Source organism: Terrapene carolina, unplaced genomic scaffold, assembly GCF_002925995.2.
Source record: "Terrapene carolina triunguis isolate 2854851 unplaced genomic scaffold, T_m_triunguis-2.0 Scaffold96, whole genome shotgun sequence".
Taxonomy (NCBI): Eukaryota; Metazoa; Chordata; order Testudines; family Emydidae; genus Terrapene; species Terrapene triunguis.
The window spans coordinates 36,817,590-36,838,931 of record NW_020664447.1 but is presented as its reverse complement, the minus strand read 5'-3'; the positions used below and the strand labels follow the sequence as shown (position 1 = coordinate 36,838,931).

The 21,342-nt window shown below is 39.7% G+C and overlaps 1 protein-coding gene across 2 annotated transcripts in view; it reads right to left on the bottom strand.

Moving 5' to 3' along the window:
* Positions 1 to 21,342, bottom strand: part of PCNX1 (pecanex 1) — a 129,691-nt gene that overhangs the window by 29,655 nt on the left and 78,694 nt on the right. For both annotated transcript variants that reach the window (XM_024218807.3, XM_024218806.3), the window contains 12 exons: positions 20,003 to 20,035; positions 18,911 to 19,082; positions 16,929 to 17,039; positions 14,239 to 14,330; positions 12,388 to 12,497; positions 11,470 to 11,575; positions 9,625 to 9,717; positions 7,343 to 7,493; positions 3,242 to 3,383; positions 1,604 to 1,781; positions 815 to 923; positions 47 to 176 (listed from right to left, as the gene is read on the bottom strand). In XM_024218807.3, the coding sequence (XP_024074575.2) occupies positions 47 to 176; positions 815 to 923; positions 1,604 to 1,781; positions 3,242 to 3,383; positions 7,343 to 7,493; positions 9,625 to 9,717; positions 11,470 to 11,575; positions 12,388 to 12,497; positions 14,239 to 14,330; positions 16,929 to 17,039; positions 18,911 to 19,082; positions 20,003 to 20,035 (1,427 nt within the window). The remainder of the gene's footprint in view (positions 1 to 46; positions 177 to 814; positions 924 to 1,603; positions 1,782 to 3,241; positions 3,384 to 7,342; positions 7,494 to 9,624; positions 9,718 to 11,469; positions 11,576 to 12,387; positions 12,498 to 14,238; positions 14,331 to 16,928; positions 17,040 to 18,910; positions 19,083 to 20,002; positions 20,036 to 21,342) is intronic.

The window sequence follows — 21,342 nt, the reverse complement described above, 5'->3', positions numbered from 1 at the left end:
ACTAAACACAGCTGACATGGCTTCTTAATGGCTTAACTTCACCCACTTGTAGTCTCTTTCCCAGAATTTGACAGGTCTGACATATGAAGTGATGAATATTGCACTTCCCAGAAAGGGGTTCAGTGGGGTGGAGAAGAAAGCCGACACAGCTGCTTGGACAAACAACATTGCAGAATCTGTGGGGTGACAGGGTTAAGGAAGCCAAGACTACAACGTGGTTCTTTTGCAATATCACTTTTAATCATCAGATCTCAAAACCCTTTACAAAAAGGAAGGTAAGTATCATTATCCCCATTTTAGAGATGGGGAAAGTGAGGCACAGATGTTGTCATCAAGTAAGAACAAAGCAAAATCTCCCAAATCCCTCATGTATTATATAAAGGAAAAAATTATTCAGCAGTACTGGGCACCGTATTTTTTTTCCCCCCCGCAAACAGGAAAAACAAGACTAGAATTGCGAACTTCTGTATTAAATGAGAATCAACACCTGACCCAGGACAGTAAACAAAGTGCAAGTCTCTATCTGCGGATAAGAGGCTTCAAACCATGAACTAAAGACTGGAGATAGTTGTTAAAAAAAGGGAAATCTTGGTCAGCCCTACAATTTTTCCAATGGAATAACCTGGTCTAGGTCTTTTCTATGATGGAACTGTTCTAGTTTTAGTAGTATATCCAGACAGCAAGTGCATATAGTTGTCATTCACATTCATTAGGCAGGATAAGGTATTCTCTAGATTTAATTAAGTAAGTATACTACAGTACAAGTCAAATTATAAATAGATGTAATTAACAAGTTGGAATCTTCAAAGGATACGTGGCACAGCAAAGGGCTGGGCAAAAGCATGGAAAGCAGAGCCCCACGTGATCTGCCAAGGAGCAATATAAGTATACACAAATCTCAATTTATAAAAGAGTTCCCAAAGCTAGAGAGAAAAGGGGAGAAGATAAAATATATAAATCATTTTGTGACTTAACTAAAATCAGGGGGTTTTACGTATGAACTTAACAGAAAATACATATAATTTTGACTTGCAGTAAGATATACACTTACCATTATTTTGTATGAATTTGTTAAAAAACACTCCTTTATATAGATATTGAACAATCACAACAGTAAAACAGATAAACATTAAACGAGCCTTAAAATACAGTAGAACATAAGTTTGGGGAAAAAGTAAACCGTTTTAGTCATAAAAATAGAACCAAATATTGGGCTAAAACAGAGTTTCCCCCTTCAATCTCATTGGTTTACTATCAGTGCTTTGGAAAACCACTGGCCTTGTAAGCACTTGAACTGGTCTGCCAAAGTGCTTCTAGCCATACTGTGTGTCAGGAAACTGAAAACTAAATCACATAATTCACATCTTCTCTGCTCCAAGGAAGTGCGGGGACTTTAAAAGAACAGATACCTTAACACATGCCAAGGCCAAAAAATTGATCCTGGGAACCAGAGATTCCCAGCTATCCAGTAGTATATGGTCATTTAATCATAGCACAGATGACCTGGGAAGTTACATAACCACCAGAATTCATTCCTTGGATTCTCAAACACGGTGATCTGAAATACTCAGTTTCAGGAGTGTGTTATTTTGTGTAAAGTTACCTTGCTGAAGAGTATGGACATGAAGAAGAGGTCTAGCAGCATGGTCTCAGAAAAACTTTTGTAGTCAAATGTAAAGAAGAGCACTGTGAAAATAACAGTGACATACTGGCAGGTTGGGTTGCTGAAAGAGGAACGCAACAACTTCAAACCAGCTATGGTGATCATTAAAGCGCCAATCCTACAAAAGGAGTGCAGAAAGAGAAGTTACTCATCTGCAGTCTACTGCTTACCTGCTGTTAAACAATTCCAATTTCTTCACATTCAATGCTTAATAGACATGTTGAGGTTTTTTTAGGTTACGACTATAGTCTTTCCTTCATTATTCCCAATTCAATCAACACTCTACAAAAACAATATTAGCACAATCTGTGGGATAGTCTTCCTAAGAGATATAGCAAAAAACCCATGTGTGACAAATGTGGAGCTGATATATAATATAATGTCATGAATACTGAGAGGCAATTATTTTATTAACACTGTGACAGGGTCAAGGAAGGGACGTTTATTGTGCATTGGTTATTAGAATTTGCTGTATGATGATATTGGACTAACCTATATTAGGGGTGGTGGAATATTATACACCTATAATGCTCAAATTCAATGAGGTTTATGTATGAAGATGACACAATGGCTTCCCAGACAAGAGCTCCCCAGAAAACACTTGAAAGACAATAAGAAAAGCTGTTAGCTTCAAGGATCCAGTCTCTAGTGAGTTGCAAACCATTCTCTGCGAGAACTGGGAGTTACTAGATGAAAGGGCTACTAACATTTCAAGTGTTATTTGATTCCTACAAAACTAAGGAGGCAACTGGCTGACATGGAGAGATTCTGCAGAGGGAATTTAAAGAAGTTAAGTCTTCCCAGATCCACAGAATGGTAAAGCCTTAGGGAAAGACTAGATATGCATACAATCAGTTTTGTTGTTTTAAGATCTGTTTTCTCTAAAATGCTGTTGTTCTAAATAAATAGCATCTTGCTTTAAGGAGGCCATTTGGTCACTGTATTAACCTTTGATATTCTTCTCTGAGGGACCAGAGCCACAGTCACACCTGCTGGAATAATCACAGTGCCAAGGGAGTGCAGTCAAGGCCCAGTCTGACAGCAGAAGAATTGTATGGTTCCAAACGGCACCACATGACAGCTAAAGGAGGGGTAAGAGGTGCACTTAGCCCAGTAACTGGCACATCATGGCTTGGGTTTTTTTAAAGATTTAAATGGACAAAATACCAGAGAGAGTATTGTAGGGAATAGTCCTGCATTGGCATGGATAGGCTGGATGGTAATAGAACTATTCTATCTCTGATGTCTGCAATTTGATACATTGCTAGAAAATTCTGTGGCTTGAAATCTGCATAGTATTTGATATGATCTGAAGGGTTCTTTTTAACAAACCTGAAGACTCAATTTTATGATTTCTGCATTTAAAAAGTTTACATATTTCATTCAAAATAAGCCATATGGCGATCCAGACATATGAGTTTGTCAGGTATTGACATTAGAAACTAATTGTTACTACTTTGCTTTAATTGCAACTCGTATTAACTATACTTCCACTACGGCTGTCAATTATGACGCCCTTTGCCATTTAGTTCCACCATATTGGGTATACTCAAGTTACTGACAATCTTTTCTACTTACTCTGTGTCCAGTTTCTTTGGACTAGCAATGTTCTTGGCACTGCTGCTGAGCTCATTGAGGACTATCAGTGGGTAGATAACATTCTTCTCCACAAAGAGGAGCCATACATGAAGTTTCTCAAACCACATTACATAGGCAGCATCTAAACAGCAAAAGAGATCACAGATTATACTAGGGGCCTAAATAGCACAGGAGATTTCTAATAGGATGCAGTTCATTTTGGCTCTAGATCAGTAGTTCTAAACCAGCCTAGGTCATCTGAGACCAAAAGTTCTGGCCCTCTGGCAATTGTCAGGTGGCATACACAAAGATCTGGTAATCTTTAGTACTGAGGCAATTTGTGAATAACTGCTCTCTCCCTGCCAGTTTCAGCAGAGAAGCCAAAGAAGAATACGGATTCTCAGACTGAACTACCTTCTCATCCATAAAAACAATCCTTCCAAGTCATGGCTGAAAGTCATTGAAGAGAAGCTTGCACTACTGTATCTACATAAAGTTTCCTATAGTTTTGGATTTTGGTAAATGTTACAGTTTCTGCATATCAGCAAACATGATTACTTTTTTGAAGCGATGGAAGCTGTTACCATAGTTACTGATCAAATTACATTTCATTTTGATTGTTTTAAAATAATGTTTTTTCCACCCATATTTGAATTAAAATGCTTCAGATATATGTCCCTACAATCTAGAAGAATTTACCGTATATACATTACAAACATTGAATCTATCTCTCCTTGTAAGTATTCTCACACTTCTTATCAAACTGTCTGTACTGGGCTATCTTGATTATAACTTCAAAAGTTTTTTTTCTCTTACTTAATTGGCCTCTCAGAGTTGGTAAGACAACTCCCACCTTTTCATGCTCTCTGTATGTGTATATATATCTCCTCAATATATATTCCATTCTATGCATCCGAAGAAGTGGGCTGTAGCCCATGAAAGCTTATGCTCAAATAAATTTGTTAGTCTCTAAGGTGCCACAAGCACTCCTGTTTTTTTACCGTATATACTCTATCATAAGCCAGTTCATTTATAAGCCAACCCCGCGAAGATGGATAAGTAAAAATGGAAAATTTTTATGACCCGTTCATAAGCCAACACTATAATTCAGGGGTCAGCAAACTTTGGCTCCCAGGCCATCAGGATAAGCCGCTGGTAGTCCGAGATGGTTTGTTTACCTTGAGCGTCAGCAGGCACGGAGGTAAACCTAAGTAAACAAAGCGTCCCGGCACACCAGCTGCTTTCCCGGATGGGCCGGGACAGCAACTGGTGGGGAAAATTTTGAAGGAGGAAAAGCTTGGGGTCACCCCTGTGACCACCCCCCACATGACCCCACCTCTAGCCCGGGTCCCCCACACTCTCCCCATCCCATCCCTTCCCACCTTATCTGGGGAGGGCCAGGGGAGGATGTCTCTGGCCTTGCTGGAGCTTCTCTGGCAGGCTGGGCAGCAAGGCCGTAGCCTGCTCCGGCGGGCCAGACCAGGCGGCACAGCCACAGCATGCTCCAGCGGGCTGGGCAGAGCGGCCGCAGCCTGCTCTGGGGGGCGGGTCCGAGCGGCACGGCTGCAGCTGCTTCGGAGGCTGGGGGGAGAGCAGCGTGGCCAGAAGTGGAGAGAGACTGGCCCTGCCTCTTCCCTTCTGGCTCTGCTGGCTGTGCTGCCTCTCCTTGCTCCCTCTGTTGGGGGGAGTAGCTGTGTCCCATCTCTCCTCTCTATACCCGTTCATAAGCCGACCCCCTTCTCTGATGCTTCCCTTTTTTACTAAAAAAATTCGGTTTATGAACGAGTATATACAGTAATTATCCTGCAATTATAAACTGACAACCAACAGCCTCTTGATTTTTTGTATTAATTGCAAAAAAATATATAATTCAACATTGTTATTGTTGAGAACAACACACACACAAAACTAAGGGGAAAAAAATCAAGGTTACAGAACAGCACTCACACAGGCCTGGAATCAGCTCTGGATTATGTCCGTTTTCAATTATGCCCCTCCCTCAATGATATCAAATCTGCTGGGAAGAGGTTGCAGGGGTACAAGGTGGCCACAACCTCCCCATCACCAGGGAAGTCCACAGCATCCACAACAGTCAGAAAAGTGGGAGGCACTAGCCAGGAAATGAGTTAGGATAGCTGAGACATACTGATTCAAACATCTCCACTGCAGCCTTCGGTAGCAAGGCTTCTTTGGAGCCCCCAGCAGAAATTAAAGTTGCTCCCCTCACATAGCAGAACCCTCAGGGAGGGCAGACTACTGCCTGCCCTACCTCAGGTGAATTCTCTCTGCTGTGCAAGGGGCCAAGCCATGGTACATTATGATCTGTAAAATTTCATATTGATGTATATGGCTTTAATTTTGCATATACATATTAGTATGAGAGACAATATTACAAACATGTGAGCACTGCAGCCTAATTACAACAAAAGTTTCTCAATTTGTGTGCATGTTAATTCTCAGCCATAAAATTGTATTTAGGTAGGTATTTTTCATTTATATTTTTCATCAAAAAATCTGATATCAAATCAGACTGACTATTTATTTGAACATGTAATCACTGAAATAATGGAGTTTAAAACTGCAGCTATGGGTATTGATGCTGAGACAGCAATTTACCTGACTAAACTGCAGGTTAATTAGAAGGCGCCCACAAATACATTCTGGTATGAGATGAAGTTTTAGATACAAATCTGACAGCCCCTCTAGAACTAGGTAAAGAAATAAGATGCTTGCTTGCTATAAATTTATTTTCTCTTCTTTACTACTCAGCTATCTACTAATGTCTATTCACAGGGCTATTGGAATGTTATTGACCTGGCAGTTCTTCTTTGCCATTAAATGACTCAAACAGGAGGTAGTACAATTTGCTGCTTCTTGTATGCAATGCTAGATTTGGCTCAGGTTAACACGGAGATGTGTGAACTTATAAACTTCAATGAAAATTGTTTTTTACCTCTAAACCTGGCTGCCTGCGAACTCAAGATCTGAATGCAGAATTGGACAGTTCTCTGGTATATTTTCACTAGCCCAATTCAGCAATTGGAGCAAGAACTAGGAATCAGGAAACTTAGGTTCTATATAGATTTTTCCACTGGCTTGCCATGTAATCTTGTTGGAAATATTTAGGCACTGATCAGCATGGACAAATGCTTATGCATACACACTGCACACCATGTGAAGTAAGACTCCACTAAAGCCAACGGGGCTGCATGCAAGCTATAGGTGGTCCAACCACACAGATTGGCTTGCAAGATTGGGGCCTTAGTTTCTGTTTTCCCACTTATAAATGGGTGTAATAATTTTCACCTCTATAAAGGCTTTTAAGTTCCTCACATGAAGGATACTACTGTATGTAAATATAAACTCATGTTAACACTTTTTGTAAGGATTTTTTTTGGTTAACTGGGGTTATTTGCTACCTTTTTCAAATGAAAGTTCCTTAAAAAACAAGTTTCATAAAGAGTTTCATTAATGAAAGAAATAAAATGGAGGTGCATTTGTTAGATTTATAGTGCAGATAAATGTATGTTTAAGCATGTATATATGTGTAGTTTCACACATAGTACCCTTTAAAACAAATATAACGCACTGTACTATTCTATTTTTAGATGTTTGGCTGTTATTTCCAAACTAAATTTCTACAAACATGCCAAAAGCATTAGTTTTTAATAAGGATCAACATAGCAAACTGAAAGTATACAACTGGGTTTGAAACAACTAAAATAAAAACAAATTTAAACCCTCCAAAATATTGAAAAAAAGACAGTGAAAAAATATATGTTTGCCAAAATGTTGCAAGAGAAGTTTCAGCACAGAGAGTAAGTTTTCGACACTTGTAAGATCCTGAAAAGGATTCAGTGCAACTACGGTCATCATAACAATAGCATTGCTAATGTGACGCCATCATTATTACTTACTAAAGATACATAAAATGCCACAGGATCAAGCAAGGCATGCTGAGGTAGGAAAGAATTAACACTGTCAATCAGAGACCCTGGAACATTTAAGCAATGAGAAGTTGTAAAGCAAAAAGTTAAAGTAATGGTTAATATAAACTGCTCAACCATTAGTGCAAATTTAAAAAAAATTACTGATACTTACTTCGGACTTCAAATTGATAATATTCCTTGGTTTTCAGCAATGAGTGAGAGAAACAGTGCCAAGGAAGCTGCTTTCGAAGTTGAGGCAGCACATAATGGGTTAAAAATCCTACTGAGCCCACCAACGCATACAAAATGTAGCTAAGGACAGGCTAAAGAAAAAGCAGAGTTGAACAAAAGATAGGTTCTCAGTCTTATAAACAAAAAGCAAATCAGTTAACAACTTGATGTTTTCTATAACCTTTATAAATCAGCCTGTAAAAGCACGTCTGGACTTCAATTCCCCTTTTAACATGAGAAAGTATGTCAACTGTAAGAATGTAAAATAATGAGTGCTGCCTCAGAGGATAACACTTCTAAAATAGACAGATTATTCTACTTTTGATCTTCCCTGAAGACTGGGTTGCTACCGTTTCTTCTATAGTATTGCTGATCTTCTTTCATAGACAGTTGGTTCTGATTCTTCTGCGTTTCATCTCTAAAATGGCAAAACTATTATCCTTGAAGGAGGATTTCTGCTAGATAAAAAGGAGGTGCAAGTGCAGAAGAGATTGATCCTCATTCTGGATTATATTTTTAAGATTTCTCTTGAAGAAGAGTTGAATAGCACCCTCTTACTAAAGTATACCCTTTACATACAGCAATATAACATCACCTCCATGTATGTGAGCGCACTGCTGTTTAAGAATTTTACAGCAACACTCACTATATGTGAACACAGTATCTTTAGAGACATGAAAACAACGAGAAGTCTGGTGGCACTTTAAAGACTAACAGATTTATTTGGGCATAAGCTTTCATAAGCCCACGAAAGCTTATGCCCAAATTAATCTGTTAGTCTTTAAGGTGCCACCGGACTCCTCGTTGTTTTTGTGGATACAGACTAACACGGCTACCCCTCTGACATTTAGAGACATGAGTATGCATTTTATATTACAGCAGTGCCTACTGCAGAGCTAAATTGGGGTTATGAATCATATTTTCACGGGTAGCAAGACGGCTGTGAATTCACAAACGTTAAACTTTTCATATGGGTCCGTCTAGAAGCTCATTTTTAAATTTCTGATGTCTTTGGCCATTTAAAATAAACCTGAGTGTAATAAACTATTTAGTTAACTCAACAGCAGATAACCAGTTGGGGATGGAGGCCACATTCATCAGGGATAGGTGGAGTTTGGGCTTTCCCTGGAAGGGACATCTGCCTTAGCAAAAACTTGTGTGGATGTGGTCATTTCTGCTCAACTAGAAGGACCCTCCATCTGAAAATGTTTAGATTTAAAAATAAACCGACACAAATGCTTAACAAGAGCCTCTCCATTTTTGTAATGATAGAGAGCAATAGAGTACTGGAATTCTTCCAGAATGTATGCCATTTCTTTTCTTCGAATTACTTGGAACAGTGATGCTGGACAAACCAATTAGACATTCTAGTTCTTCCAGGTAGCCAAAATCCAGTGTATGTCATCTGTGTAGCAACTTGGCCCATCATATTTGCCCTGGCAATTTGATCTTTTGCTCAGAGTGAAAGTTACATTTGCTTTCAATGCTGTAATCAAACTAGACAGTTTTAGAAGGTTTCTCCAGCTACTTAGGCAGCTAGCCTGATGTGTAAATAGCAAATTCCGCCACTGGATGTGCTTAGACAGACTCCTTCACCCACACAAATCCTGTTGCACAATGTGACCTTAAGTCACGTCAAGTTGAAAATATTTAAGGGTATTCTGAAGCATATGCTAATGATAGCTAGGCTGATAGGTGGAAGCTTAGAAAGCAACTGTAAGGAAAGGTCTCCTGCCCTCTTGATATCCTGCAAGGAACCATCCCTCTACCCCCACTTCCATCCCATGGGAGATGGACACTGTCTAGGAGCGACAACTGGACACAACAGGTGAAACCCCTTTGAACCTTTTTGTCAGTTTACTTTCTCCCTCCTCTAGAATGAGCCTGTAGGTATTTCTGTGGGTGGGTAGAGCGAAAGAAAGGCACTTTATCGAAAAAAGTGGAGCGCCTAGATAGAGAAGTAGGAGTGGGGAGGAGGGGAAGAAAAGGGAGAGGAATATTGGGGACACAAAAAAACTGAGATTTAAAAAGGTCTTCACGGCAGGTATTAGTCAAACTGTATGTCTGAATAGCACCTAGTGTAAGTCATGCCCCAAGCCCAAATGGGGCCATTGGGTACAACTATAAAAGAGTATTAAATAGTAGCATTAGCAAAAAGGCATCTACAAGAAAAGAGGAAGTACAGGTATTTTATAAATTGTGAGGCATAATGCAATAACTTACCTGCAAAACTGTGAATACTGTACTGACATGAATTGCAAAATAGAGTACACCAATGACGAGGCACACTATCAGGTCAGATTGTAACCGTTCATTCTATGGAATAAAAAGAAAATAGCTTGAGAGAACATAAATGTTGGTACTCTTCTTCCAGTCCCAGGGTCACCTCCACTTACCTCTTTGGTTAGTTAAAGGAATATGGGGAGCTGTTGTCAAAAGAGTTCAGCACTGACCTAAATCTGCTTCCACTGAAGTCAACTGAACTTTCCTCTCTAATTTTGACAGCAGCAGCAGTTAGATAAGTGCTTTCAAAAATCCCACCATTTTTATTTCCGAACTCCCAAGAGAAGACTGCAACAAGCACCAGTGCATGGAAGATAACCCTTACTTACCTGGTTTTGATCATGAGTATTTGCCCAAATGATTTAATTTAAAACATCTAATCACTGCCATAGGTGAATAGTTAATGGACAAAACACTTTCATTCTGGATATTCTTCCCTTCCAAAGTTTGAGCCTATTGCCTCAATATATGTAACTGAATTAAGAGCTTTTAAGGCCAGAAAGAAACACTGATCTAGTCTGTCCTCCTGCATAACACAGGCCAAAGATTTTCACCCAGTAATTCCTGCATCTAGCCCATAACTTCTTGCTGTGCTAGAGCATCTCTTAGAAAGACGTGATCATGTTTTAAAGACTTCAAATGAAAGAATCCATCACATTCTTAGGTAAATTTTTCCAATAGTTCATTACCCTTGCTATTAAAAAAAAAATAACGCCCGCACATACATTATTTCTTTTCTGAATTTGTCTAACTTCAATTTGTAACCATTGGATCTTATTATGTCTTTGTCTGCTAGATTAAAGAGCCCCATACTATCTATCAGTAAATCTTCTCCCAATGCAGGTACTTTTAGAACACAATCTTCTCTTGGATAAATTAAATAGACTAAGCTTCTTAGGTTTCTCACTTACTGCTTGTTTATGTGAAACAGGATAACAACTGGATACTGTTATTTTCACAAGCATTTACAGTGGATTTACTCTAGGTATCCAAAGAATGTGATGATAAAATTAAGTCAACAGAGCAAGTCTCCAGTGTTACTAGAAGCAACTCATTCTTCATTAAAAAAAAACGCACCAGCTTTCCTTAGTTTTTAGTTTCTGTTTGTGGGCTGGATTGCCCAAAGCTCTTGTTTATCCAAAAATACTGAGTTAACATCTTTTGGCAACTATCACTCTTTTCCACTTGAGCCTTCATACACACACCAGGTATTACTGTGTTTATTTGGGTACATATTAAATTATGAACATGAATTATAGAACATCATCAATTATCCTTCACTGCTCTATCATTTGGGAGTTCTGGCCTTCCTAATTGTATCTCTTTTTTGATAGCTTATATTGTCAAGGCACTGGTAATACTTTTTCTCGAGGCTGTGCATTTTTAATTGAGTGTACAGATAAAGATACAGTGTCGTTTCAATACGGATAGTCAATGAAGCAACAGACTCAGCATTTTATATTCAAAGTGGAAATGCATTCTAAAGGTAGATGCAATTGGTCTTCTGAATGTAAAATTTCGACTCAAATACCCATTAGCATTAACTCAATCTTTAAGGAGTTATTTTTCACCGTGTTAAATATACCGTAAGTACCTAAAATACTTGAAGTCAAATGAAAGTCAATGGGACTTGAATGCCTTACTCCCTGAAAGTTCCAGCCCTGGACTGCAGAGTATATAGTGCTAACAAATTCCAACTAACTCAACACTAAACTAGTACATACTCTATTGGCCAGGATTCAGTATATGTCTGGGTTGAGTTTTACAAAAAGCCAGCCTACTTACCACTGAATTTCTAAGTTTTTCAGGTAAAGGATCTTTGACTTCAGACAGAGGATCCTCTGGGTTTTTGTCTTCGGAATTAGGAAAAATTTTTGATTGTACTAAAGAGCTAAAAAGATGCAAAGCAAGAATTCACTGTGATAAATACATTGATTTGGGTGGGTTTAGAAGAAGTAACAAAATAAGAGGCCTATTACAAATTAATAGAACATAAGCGGTCTCGATCTGCTATCTTTTGTGGCTCAACTTACTTAAAGGAGTTTAGAAATCTCAACAGGTATATAAAGGTAAGCCTATCTGTTTGCCTCATCTCTCTTTTACTGAAAGGAAAAGCTCAAAAAAATCTGTTCAGATTTTCCACCCCCACCTCCCAAGTAGTCTCTGTTGGTCCAAATGCAAAATACGCAACCAAGGACTCTAGTACTAACTAAAGCTCTAACAGACTAACCCACACTCCTTTAATTTGTAGGGCCATATTGACCAAGCAGCCAAACTCTTAGTATATGCTACTAATAATAAAGCGTGATATGGCCACATTTAGAAGCTTTTCAAAGTATTTTTATGGCCTCTTTACCAATAGTATCTAAGTGGCTCACAACCTTTCATGTATTTATTCTTGCAACACCTCTATGAAGTAGGTAAGTATAATTATCCCTATTGAATACATAGGGAACTCAGACAGCGATTAAGTGACTTGCCCAATGTCACAAAGGAAGTTGTGGCAGCATAGGGAACTGTACCTGGGTTTTGAGAGTTCCCAGCCAGCATCCTAAGTACCAGACCATCACTCATCCCTCCCTTTTGGTTTCCACAGGGTTGGACCAACATCAGTTTCAGTGCTACTACTGGGTTTCTACTAATTATCACAATGTATCTCCTTTGAGAGTTGCCTTGAGGACAGATATACAGTCAGACACTTACAAAAGTACAGAAGGGTCACTACTCTGTCTGCTGAGATGATAGGATATCGCTACTAACAAGCCACAGAATATTGAGAAGAGGACTGGAATATGCTGGCCATCCCAAGAATCCTGGGGACAGAAGAATTAAATTTTAACAGCAAGACAAGGATATATAAAATCAGTATCACAAATCAGAAAACTTGTAAAGTAATAAGAAAAAAGAAAGATGAAAAAAGTCATATGCTTTTCAAAATAAAGGTATTTTGTTAAAATGTTCACCTATACTTTCTGTAAGTTAAAGCCTTTAATCAGTTTTTATTCCCGTTAAATAAAGACTTGAACTGTCTCCTGTTCAAGTCAACGGAAAACTCCTATTAACCTTAATGATCATGTCCTAAGAGTGCTACCGTCTCATCAAGCATAAGGTTAGAATGCCCATGTTCGTACACTTTATTTGTATAATTAGTGCTTATTTCATAAATATCTACATATTCGCTTCTAGTTTGCCTATAACCATGTTATGTAAGTGGCGAATACCATATGAACACTATAATAAATTGTTTTCAACTTTCCTTTGTGGTACTTGTTGACACACTGGGACCAGGTCTTCTTGGAGTCGGATTGCTTGAGAATGCAGCCCAAACCTGGTAGTAAACTCCATCTAAGGCTATAATAAATTAGTGTGCCTGTTCACTTGGGTTCAAAAGTAATTCACAAGGAATCCTCATTTTGGTTTTAGAAGACTGCAATAGTTTTATTATTTGAAGTTTATTTTACAAGTACCACAGAGTTGTATGTAATTTACCCATGTAATTAAATGTTCAACAGTTTTAATGTACTGTACGTACTATTTACCACATACCCCATGATCATAATCCCTTAAAAATTATTCAAATTGAAGTTCCATTCTGAAAACTGACTATGTAAAAAAGTGTCACCTTCTTACTCAATAGAACTAATCCTTTAGTAACGTTTGCTGACTTTAGATGAAAAAATATTTATTCTTTTACTCCTACTATGCTGGACCTGCAGGGATCAGACTGATTTAACAAAGTTTTGTTCTATCTTGTATATCAACTGATTTGTTTACTATGATCTAATCAGTTACACCCCTGCAAAGATACTGAAAATGATTGCGGATCTATAGGTTCACCAAGGGCACAATTTGGCTAGTAAATCTTTCCATCATCACAAGTAATAAAAGAAGCTAGGTTGACTCTCAGAGCCCTGGCTGAGCATGCAGGACTGACAGTTAGAAAAAGTCATTTTACTTGTAAACTGAGCACATTTGACCTAGAAATCAATGACACACTACACACAAACATGGAAGTCAGAGTGCCATTTTTATATAATCGTTTTTCAGAGTAAAACTGTACTTTGAGCAAGTATACATTTTTCTTTGTTCCCTTGCACTTGTCAGCTGCCTCTCAATCCCTCTCCCATAAACAGATATTCACCACATCAGCAGAGCAAACTATACCCTGCTTTCTTTTCAAAATTAGCATGTAAAAATATTTTATTTCTAATTTGCGTCATCGGGAGTGAGTTTTCAAATTCAACCTTTTGGATGAATTAGGAAAAACACCAACGCATGAAGACAGTGCAAGTAGTATGTGCCCCACACAAGAATCAGTGCAGAAAATAAATTTAAGGGAGATGGGGAGAGCTTCACTGAACACGAGTGCGTATTAGATTGTTACATGATCTTATGAAATTAAACATATGGCAAAGTAAGTGTAAAACCTTACCAAATCAGAATGGTAACACTTTACACCCACTTTTCACAAATGTAAATAAGTAGACAAAAGGGAAAGGCAGAGGAGAATCAAATCCTAAATATTTATTTATATACTATCAATGTACTGCTCACCTTCAGGGCACCATAACACAATCCATACAATAATGCTACTGCCACAATACTACAGATGAAACTGTAAAGAGCTGCAAGCAGGCTTGTAGTGGCTGGAAGTAAAAGGGGGGGGGGGAGAAAAGGATCAGCTGCACAAATTTGAAGACATAAGACTTTTTAAAGTTGACTGAACAAAAAACTACAAAAATTGCAACACTTCGTTGCTTCAATACCTGCTCAGATGTTAGAAAAATTCTAACAATTCCTACTTTGCAAATACAGTCTGTCTCTCCCACACAAGTTATTTTTTTAGCTGAGCATGATTTACATGTTTTGTTTACCATTTATTCAACAGCACTGCCTTGGGAATAGTCAACTTTTGCTGCAGCAAACGCAGTAGCTGAAAGCTAACACTATGTTGGACCTATGTGATTAATCTTAATTCTCAGCAATAAACCAGGGAATATTTTCTCTTTTATAAACAAAATATAAATTTAGAAGCTGGAGGCAATTTGACACTTGATACTCTTATGGAAGGTTAAATTCGGAGCCCTGCATAGTTGATAGCACTACTAACTTATATAATCTGTTCTGATTTTGGTTTTTGTTGATGAATATTTCTTGCCAAAAAGTGTTTTTGAAACACATCACTGAAAAAGTTAAGGTGGGCAGCTAGTATTGAACGCATATGTTTTGGGATAAGGAGATTAGGTAACACAATAGGTGAGCTTGGTAATGAAGTGATGAGTGAGATATTTTCAAATCCTTGTGAAAGTGCAAGTCAACACTGCATCAGGAGCACTGCATGACTGAAAGTGTCTGCTCAGAAATCTGAGAACACAAGGATGCTGCAGGAAAGGTATTAATTTAAATGTATACCTAATACAGTAACTCCTCACACTTAAAGTCGTCCCGGTTAACGTTGTTTCGTTGCTGATCAATTAGAGAACATGCTCATTTAAAGTTGCGCAATGCTCCCTTATAATGTTGTTTGGCAGCTGCCTGTTTTGTCCAGTGCTTGCAGAAAGAGCAGCCCTTTGGAGCTAGCTGGTGGGGGCTTTGAACCAGGATGGACCGGCTCCCTGCTCCCTTAAGTTTCCTGTGCGGAAGCTGCCCAGCAGGCTATCAATTGCCAGCAGTTCAGCTGTCCCTCCCCCCACTGCCATGTGCTGCCTGGAAGCTGCTTCTGGGAGCCTTCTGCTTGCTGTGCAGGGGAGGGGAGGAGACGAGGGGTGCTGTCAGGGTGTCCCCCTCCGCCCTGCTCCTGCCCCCCACTTACCCCATCTCCATAGAGCAGGGGGACACACAACAGGGCTCAGAATGGAGGGAGCTTGCTGATCTACTTAAAAAGGCAATGTACTTAGAGTGGCAATGCGCATCTCTCTCTCCCACACACACACAGGGTGTGTCTCTCTGTCTGCCATGCTGTCTCCCCGCCCTCCATTTCTGCTGCCTTGTAGAGTGTGAGGCTACATTAACAACAATGTGTTAACCCTTGAGGGCTTAGCCAAGTGCTATTTCATCATTTAGCAGTAAGGCATTCCCTGGGAAATAGCCCACCCTCTGACTTACACCTCAACCAAGCTTCACAATCATCATTGCTGTGTACAGTATTAAATTATTTGTTTAAAAATTATATTGTGTGTGTGTGTGTGTGTGTGTGTGTAACCTAACCTCCCCTGTTTACATTGATTCTTATGGGAAAATTGGATTTTCTTAACATCGTTTTGCTTAAAGTCGCATTTTTCAAGAACATAACTATAACTTTAAGCAAGGAGTTACTGTATTTAAACTGTGTCCATGAACCCTCACAGATACAGGTACACTGAAGATGTTTACATCTTTGCCACAAATAAAATTAGTCAAAGAAATGTATTGGGCACAGGGCTGCTCTTTTGCATTCCCTGGCCCTGAAGAGAGTACAGTATGCATAACTTATCTGAGATGAAAAGAAAAGATCTCTTAGCAGTGCTCAACAGTTAAGTCACAAGCTAATTAAGTAGCTATGTTGATGGATTTAAAACCAAGTTTGGCCCTGGTCAGATGTGGATAAGAGTAGGGAAACTTTAGGATGGATAAGTGAGGGAGAAGCAGTAAGAAATCCTTAAGTAATGTAGAGGACAACAAGGAGATGGGGAGGGAATAAGGAGTTCTCAATACAGGTACACTTTCACCTGCCTTGAAGTGGGAACTGCAAGCGCTCTGATATTATAAAGATGTCACAGTTCTACATATCTTAGGCATTCAAGATCTGCTTTTTAACATCGTATCTAGATACCAAACACAACGATTGAAGGAATATTCTTCTGTGAATGGACCATTTTTCTGCCTCCCACACAAGTACAAGTCTCTTATTGGATGTACATTTGATAGGTTTTTAAAGGGAAGTGACAGTTTTCCTTTTCTCCCTTGCTCCAGAATTGAATTTTCTACCAGTGAGTTATTTTGCAACTTTTTGAAACAATAAGCTTACTGTAAAAGCACAAGTATTTTACACTGTGAAAGGAATTGCTCTTTGTTACAGAACTGTGCTACATGAATGAGTATGGGTTCTTTTCACTGACTTCAGTAGGTTCTGTATTTTAAGCCCAGACCTAGAAATCATGTTACTAAATAGACTTTTAAATTACATTATTAATTTGATTTGGAAAATGGTAGCTGTTGCCTGGTCTAATACTTCCCTCTATCTTTGACATAAAAGCTGCACTCACCGTTGCCACCAAAGACATGAATATCCAGCTGTTCACAGAGGTACATCACAAATGTATTCACCTGAGGCAGGAGACCAATGAAGAATACTATAGGGAAACACAGCGTAAATACTACGGAAAAGAAAGGTGAAAAAAGTGAGTATGGAAAATCTGATATACTGCAATACTCCTCATAGTTTCTTTAAGCTCTGTGATATAGTCAAACAAGATACAATCCAACATTGCTATGGCTATACTATATGGACTTTCTAACAGTTTCCAATTATATTAGACTTCACTTTAACTTCCACCTCCAACTTAGATTAGTCACGGCATTCCAACAGTCAGAGGGATAAGTACATCTTGGCTGACTCCCAATTTAATCACCAGTGAAATCTGTGTGAGCCAGTCTAACATGGACTGGACTTTTATATCACAAGCTTTTCATTTTCACATAGTAAAGATCATGGAAGAGGGTCTTCAGGTATAAAGTCTTGTAAATTTTTCTCTCACTAGAATGAAGGCTCTCATGCCTCTCATCAGATCAACTGTAGAACTCTAGGGGGGGGAATTCTGGCCACATTTAACTCAACGGGGCCAAAATTTCACCCTGGCTTTTATTGTGCCACCATAGGTTTGTTGAACAGTCAGAAGAACCTCACTGCAACTGATAAATAAGTTTACAAATTGAAGAAGAGAAGATGTTTGTTTCTTTAATTCTAGTTTCCCTCCATCCCTGTCTCCTCCCTCTCTGCCCCCCAAGATGGAGGGCAACCCTTCGATTGGACATTACACATAGGTTATATATGCTTTTCCATCACAATAGAGATATCTTAAGCTCCTTCTCTCCCATCTTAGTTCAGACTATCTGTATTGAACTGTTGTAGCACTGTTCTCTGACAGACATTTGGAGTGGATTTAGACTATGAACCAGGTCCATAAGTCCCACTTGGTGGCCAAATGATAATAGATGTCCTAGTTGAGCTCTCATTAGTCTGATGCCAGCACATGTCAATGAAACCAATCAACTCTGAGGTTTGTCTTGCCCTGCGTCTGTGTTCTCTGGCAGACAAGTCTTACTTCTCCAGGCGTGAACGAATTCTGGTGGTCTTGTGGTTCAGATCTGTGCTCTTTGCTTCTCCTTAGCAGTTTAAGTTTGCCACCAATGTACAGTTCTTTGTGGAATGCAAAACATTTTGTGAAACAGTGCCCTCAGTGTTGTTACTAGCTGCTTTGAAGGCACTTTCTCTATCTGAAATAAATTAGTGTTAATTGTTCAGAAAGAAGAGAAGAATTTAGGGGTGATGCACTGTTCACTGGGTTTTATGAGCACAATTATCAACACAAGTACAAATTGCATGGGTTGAGACAAGTCTACCTGAGCAGAATATTGGAAGGAAAGGATTAAGAAGTGGATTTTTAGACAGTAGAGCGAGAGTTAAAGTACATTGAAAGCGATCTCAAAGATGGACAGAGCCTGGAGAAGATACCATTGCCAATCATGCTGACCAATACTGTCTCATTGTTTACTTGTACTCCCCAGTCTGTCTGTAGCTATCTGCTGCCTCTTGTCTTATAGAGTGTAAGCTCCCTCGGGTAGGGACCATATTTTGTTCCACATTTGCACAGTGCCTAGCACAATGGGGTCCTGGTACATGACTAGGGCTCCTACACCCTACAGTAATACAAATACAAATAATAAACACCACCACCACCACCACCGATACACTTATTTTAAATTCCTAGCGGTTTGAGAGAGGAAAATTTTCACACTCCAAAGCTCTGTTATGGACACCAGAAAGCCTAAAGCTGCTCTCTCAAATGAAAGGAGAGTGAACTGGGGTCAGAATGTAATGCTGCAACAGTCTGACACAGAGATCTGGACCTGAGATTTAGATAATAAAAGCCTAAAATGCCTCCATTGTGGTGGAATAGCCAACTCTAACCCAGGGTTAATATAATATCCCGGTTATTGGATGTTCATGTACAAGAAAGTAACTCACCTATAACTAAGTCCCTGGCGGACAGCAGCAGCAACGGGTTGGTGAAAACCACTCCATACAACCTGAACCTTGTTGTAGATGTATTTCTGCTGCCATAATCCAACAACCATATAAGACCGCAACACAAACAGAAATAAACAGGCCTACTATAGGCTATGATACGATTATGACCCTGAAAATGATAGAAGATTTGTTTCATTACTGGATAGAAATGTGCTCTTCACATTTATAATGATAAATTCACATAACCACAAATTTTAATTTTTGTCCATCCTTTTCTCAAAAGCCCTCTCCCATAGTTTGTCAACATCTCTTAAAGAATATTTAAGTGCATCAAGGAGTTTTTATAATCTGTCTCATATTGCTGTAAAGACAGGGACACTTATGGCTCCAATGTTCAATGCCTTTCTAGACGAACAGATTTACCTTTATTCTTCATCAGGTTTTTAAACAACATTCCTTACTGAGATATGAAAACAACAGACTATGCTCCAAGTGTTCTTGTAAACAAAACTGAAAAATGTGTTTGTTTTTATTAGATGTATACCTCAAATTAAGAAACATTTTGTATTTATTGGTCAGATTTTGCTATTGCTAAAAAGCTAGACTGTTAGATATGTAATAAAAAATACAGTAATCACCACCTACAATACTGTACATAGTTTCCTTAAGAGGCCTGATATAGTTTCTCACCTCTGGCTTAGGTCACAAGTAAAATAAACTTCTGTCACACCGATCTAATACATGCTTAATAAAATTTTCTGCTCTCAGTCTTCAACAGTAACAATCTGAACTCTTTCCATTTTCAAAAGTGCTTTATAACTAGTCCTCATAATACACCTGAGAGTTAAATAGTCACAATTTTAGAGATTGAAAAACTACAGCAAAGAGGTTGTGACTTGCCCAACCCACAGAAAGCTATAATTGGAATTAAATACCCAAATTTCCCAATCCTGTACAATAATAGAAGTCTTTCATTCCAAAGATGGCACTTCTCCCCAAATGCTAAGGACTCAGGTAAAGAGAGTTAATCCTTAATGGTGGAAGTGCTGGACCCACTAGGGCACTGAAATGGCATACGTATTGACTTACATGTCGAGGGGAAGAAGAATCTGGTTGAACACTCTGAAAGTAAAATGGAAAGAGAGGAACATTATTTTGGGGCCTGCTATCTTTAGAGCATTATCCCAGGTGGTAACCCTGATTCAAGGTAAGATTCCAGGATTATTATATAGGTAAGATTCCAGGTGTGTCACTCCATCTGTGTATCACTGTGAAACCTAGAATGTCTGTTGAACCAGTGTAAAGCAATGGAAACAGCTTCAAGCATGGTTGAGAGCTCTTTTGGTTCAGAATATCACCAGTTGCAATCATACTGGGTTTCACTGTCTGTTACTATCCAGTTTTTAAGTTCTCGGCCATTTTGACTTTATGAATAACATCTGAGAGACAGCAAGGCACATGTCTATGCCATGCCAAGAGTCCTCGACCATTGGGATAGAGGAAACTCAACCAACCGTCACCCTGATTCTACAGCGAATCTGCATGCAACGATTTCATTGGTTGTATGAGGGAGACTATACGGATGGTGGGTTACTTGGCCCAGGTGCTACATCTGAGACACAGCATGGGTCTTTCAGCCACTAGAAATCTGTAACCTTTGTCAGGGCCGGCTCTAGGTTTTTTGCTGCCCCAAACAAAAAAAATTTTGGCTGCCCCGTCCCAGCCCTGGGCTCCTTGCCGCACCCACCTGCCGCCCCAGCCCTGGGCTCCCCCCCCCACCCGCACCCCCTTGCCGCCCCAGCCCTGGGCTCTCCCCCCCTCCCGGGCTCTCCCCCCCGACACACACCCCCTGCCGCCCCAGCTCTGGGATCCCCCCACCATTGCCCCCCACCCACATCCCCTGCCGCCCCCCCCCTGGGCCCCCCCCCCCCCCCCACCTGCACCCTCCTTCCACCGCAGCCCTGCGTCACTGGTAACTCGCTCCCGGGGCAGGTCATTCAGCAGGAATTTTAGATGTGCACAGAACACAGACAGGATTGGTTCCCATCTGATTACAGAACTGCAGTAAAGTGGAACAATTTTCAGCTTGTGTGATTGGAGGATATCTGGATGCATATTATAAGACCACTGGGAAGCATTTCTTCCTCAATTTTATCCTACTTTTTCTACAGCAAGTTATAGTGGATCAGTATATTTGATTTGGGAGAAATGAAGTAACAGCTGCCCAAACTGAGCTTGAGCACTCCTGAATTTTGAGGTGTTCAAATCTGGAAGGCAGGTGCTGGGGAGGGAGGGGGGCCCTGTGGCTCCGCAGGGGAGCATGGCAGCATGTATGCAGCAGCATGTCTGGCGCTGCGCGAAGCCAGACTCGCTGGTCTGAGTGGCACGGTAAGGGGGCTGGGGGGTTGGAGAAGGGGTAGGGGGTTCCA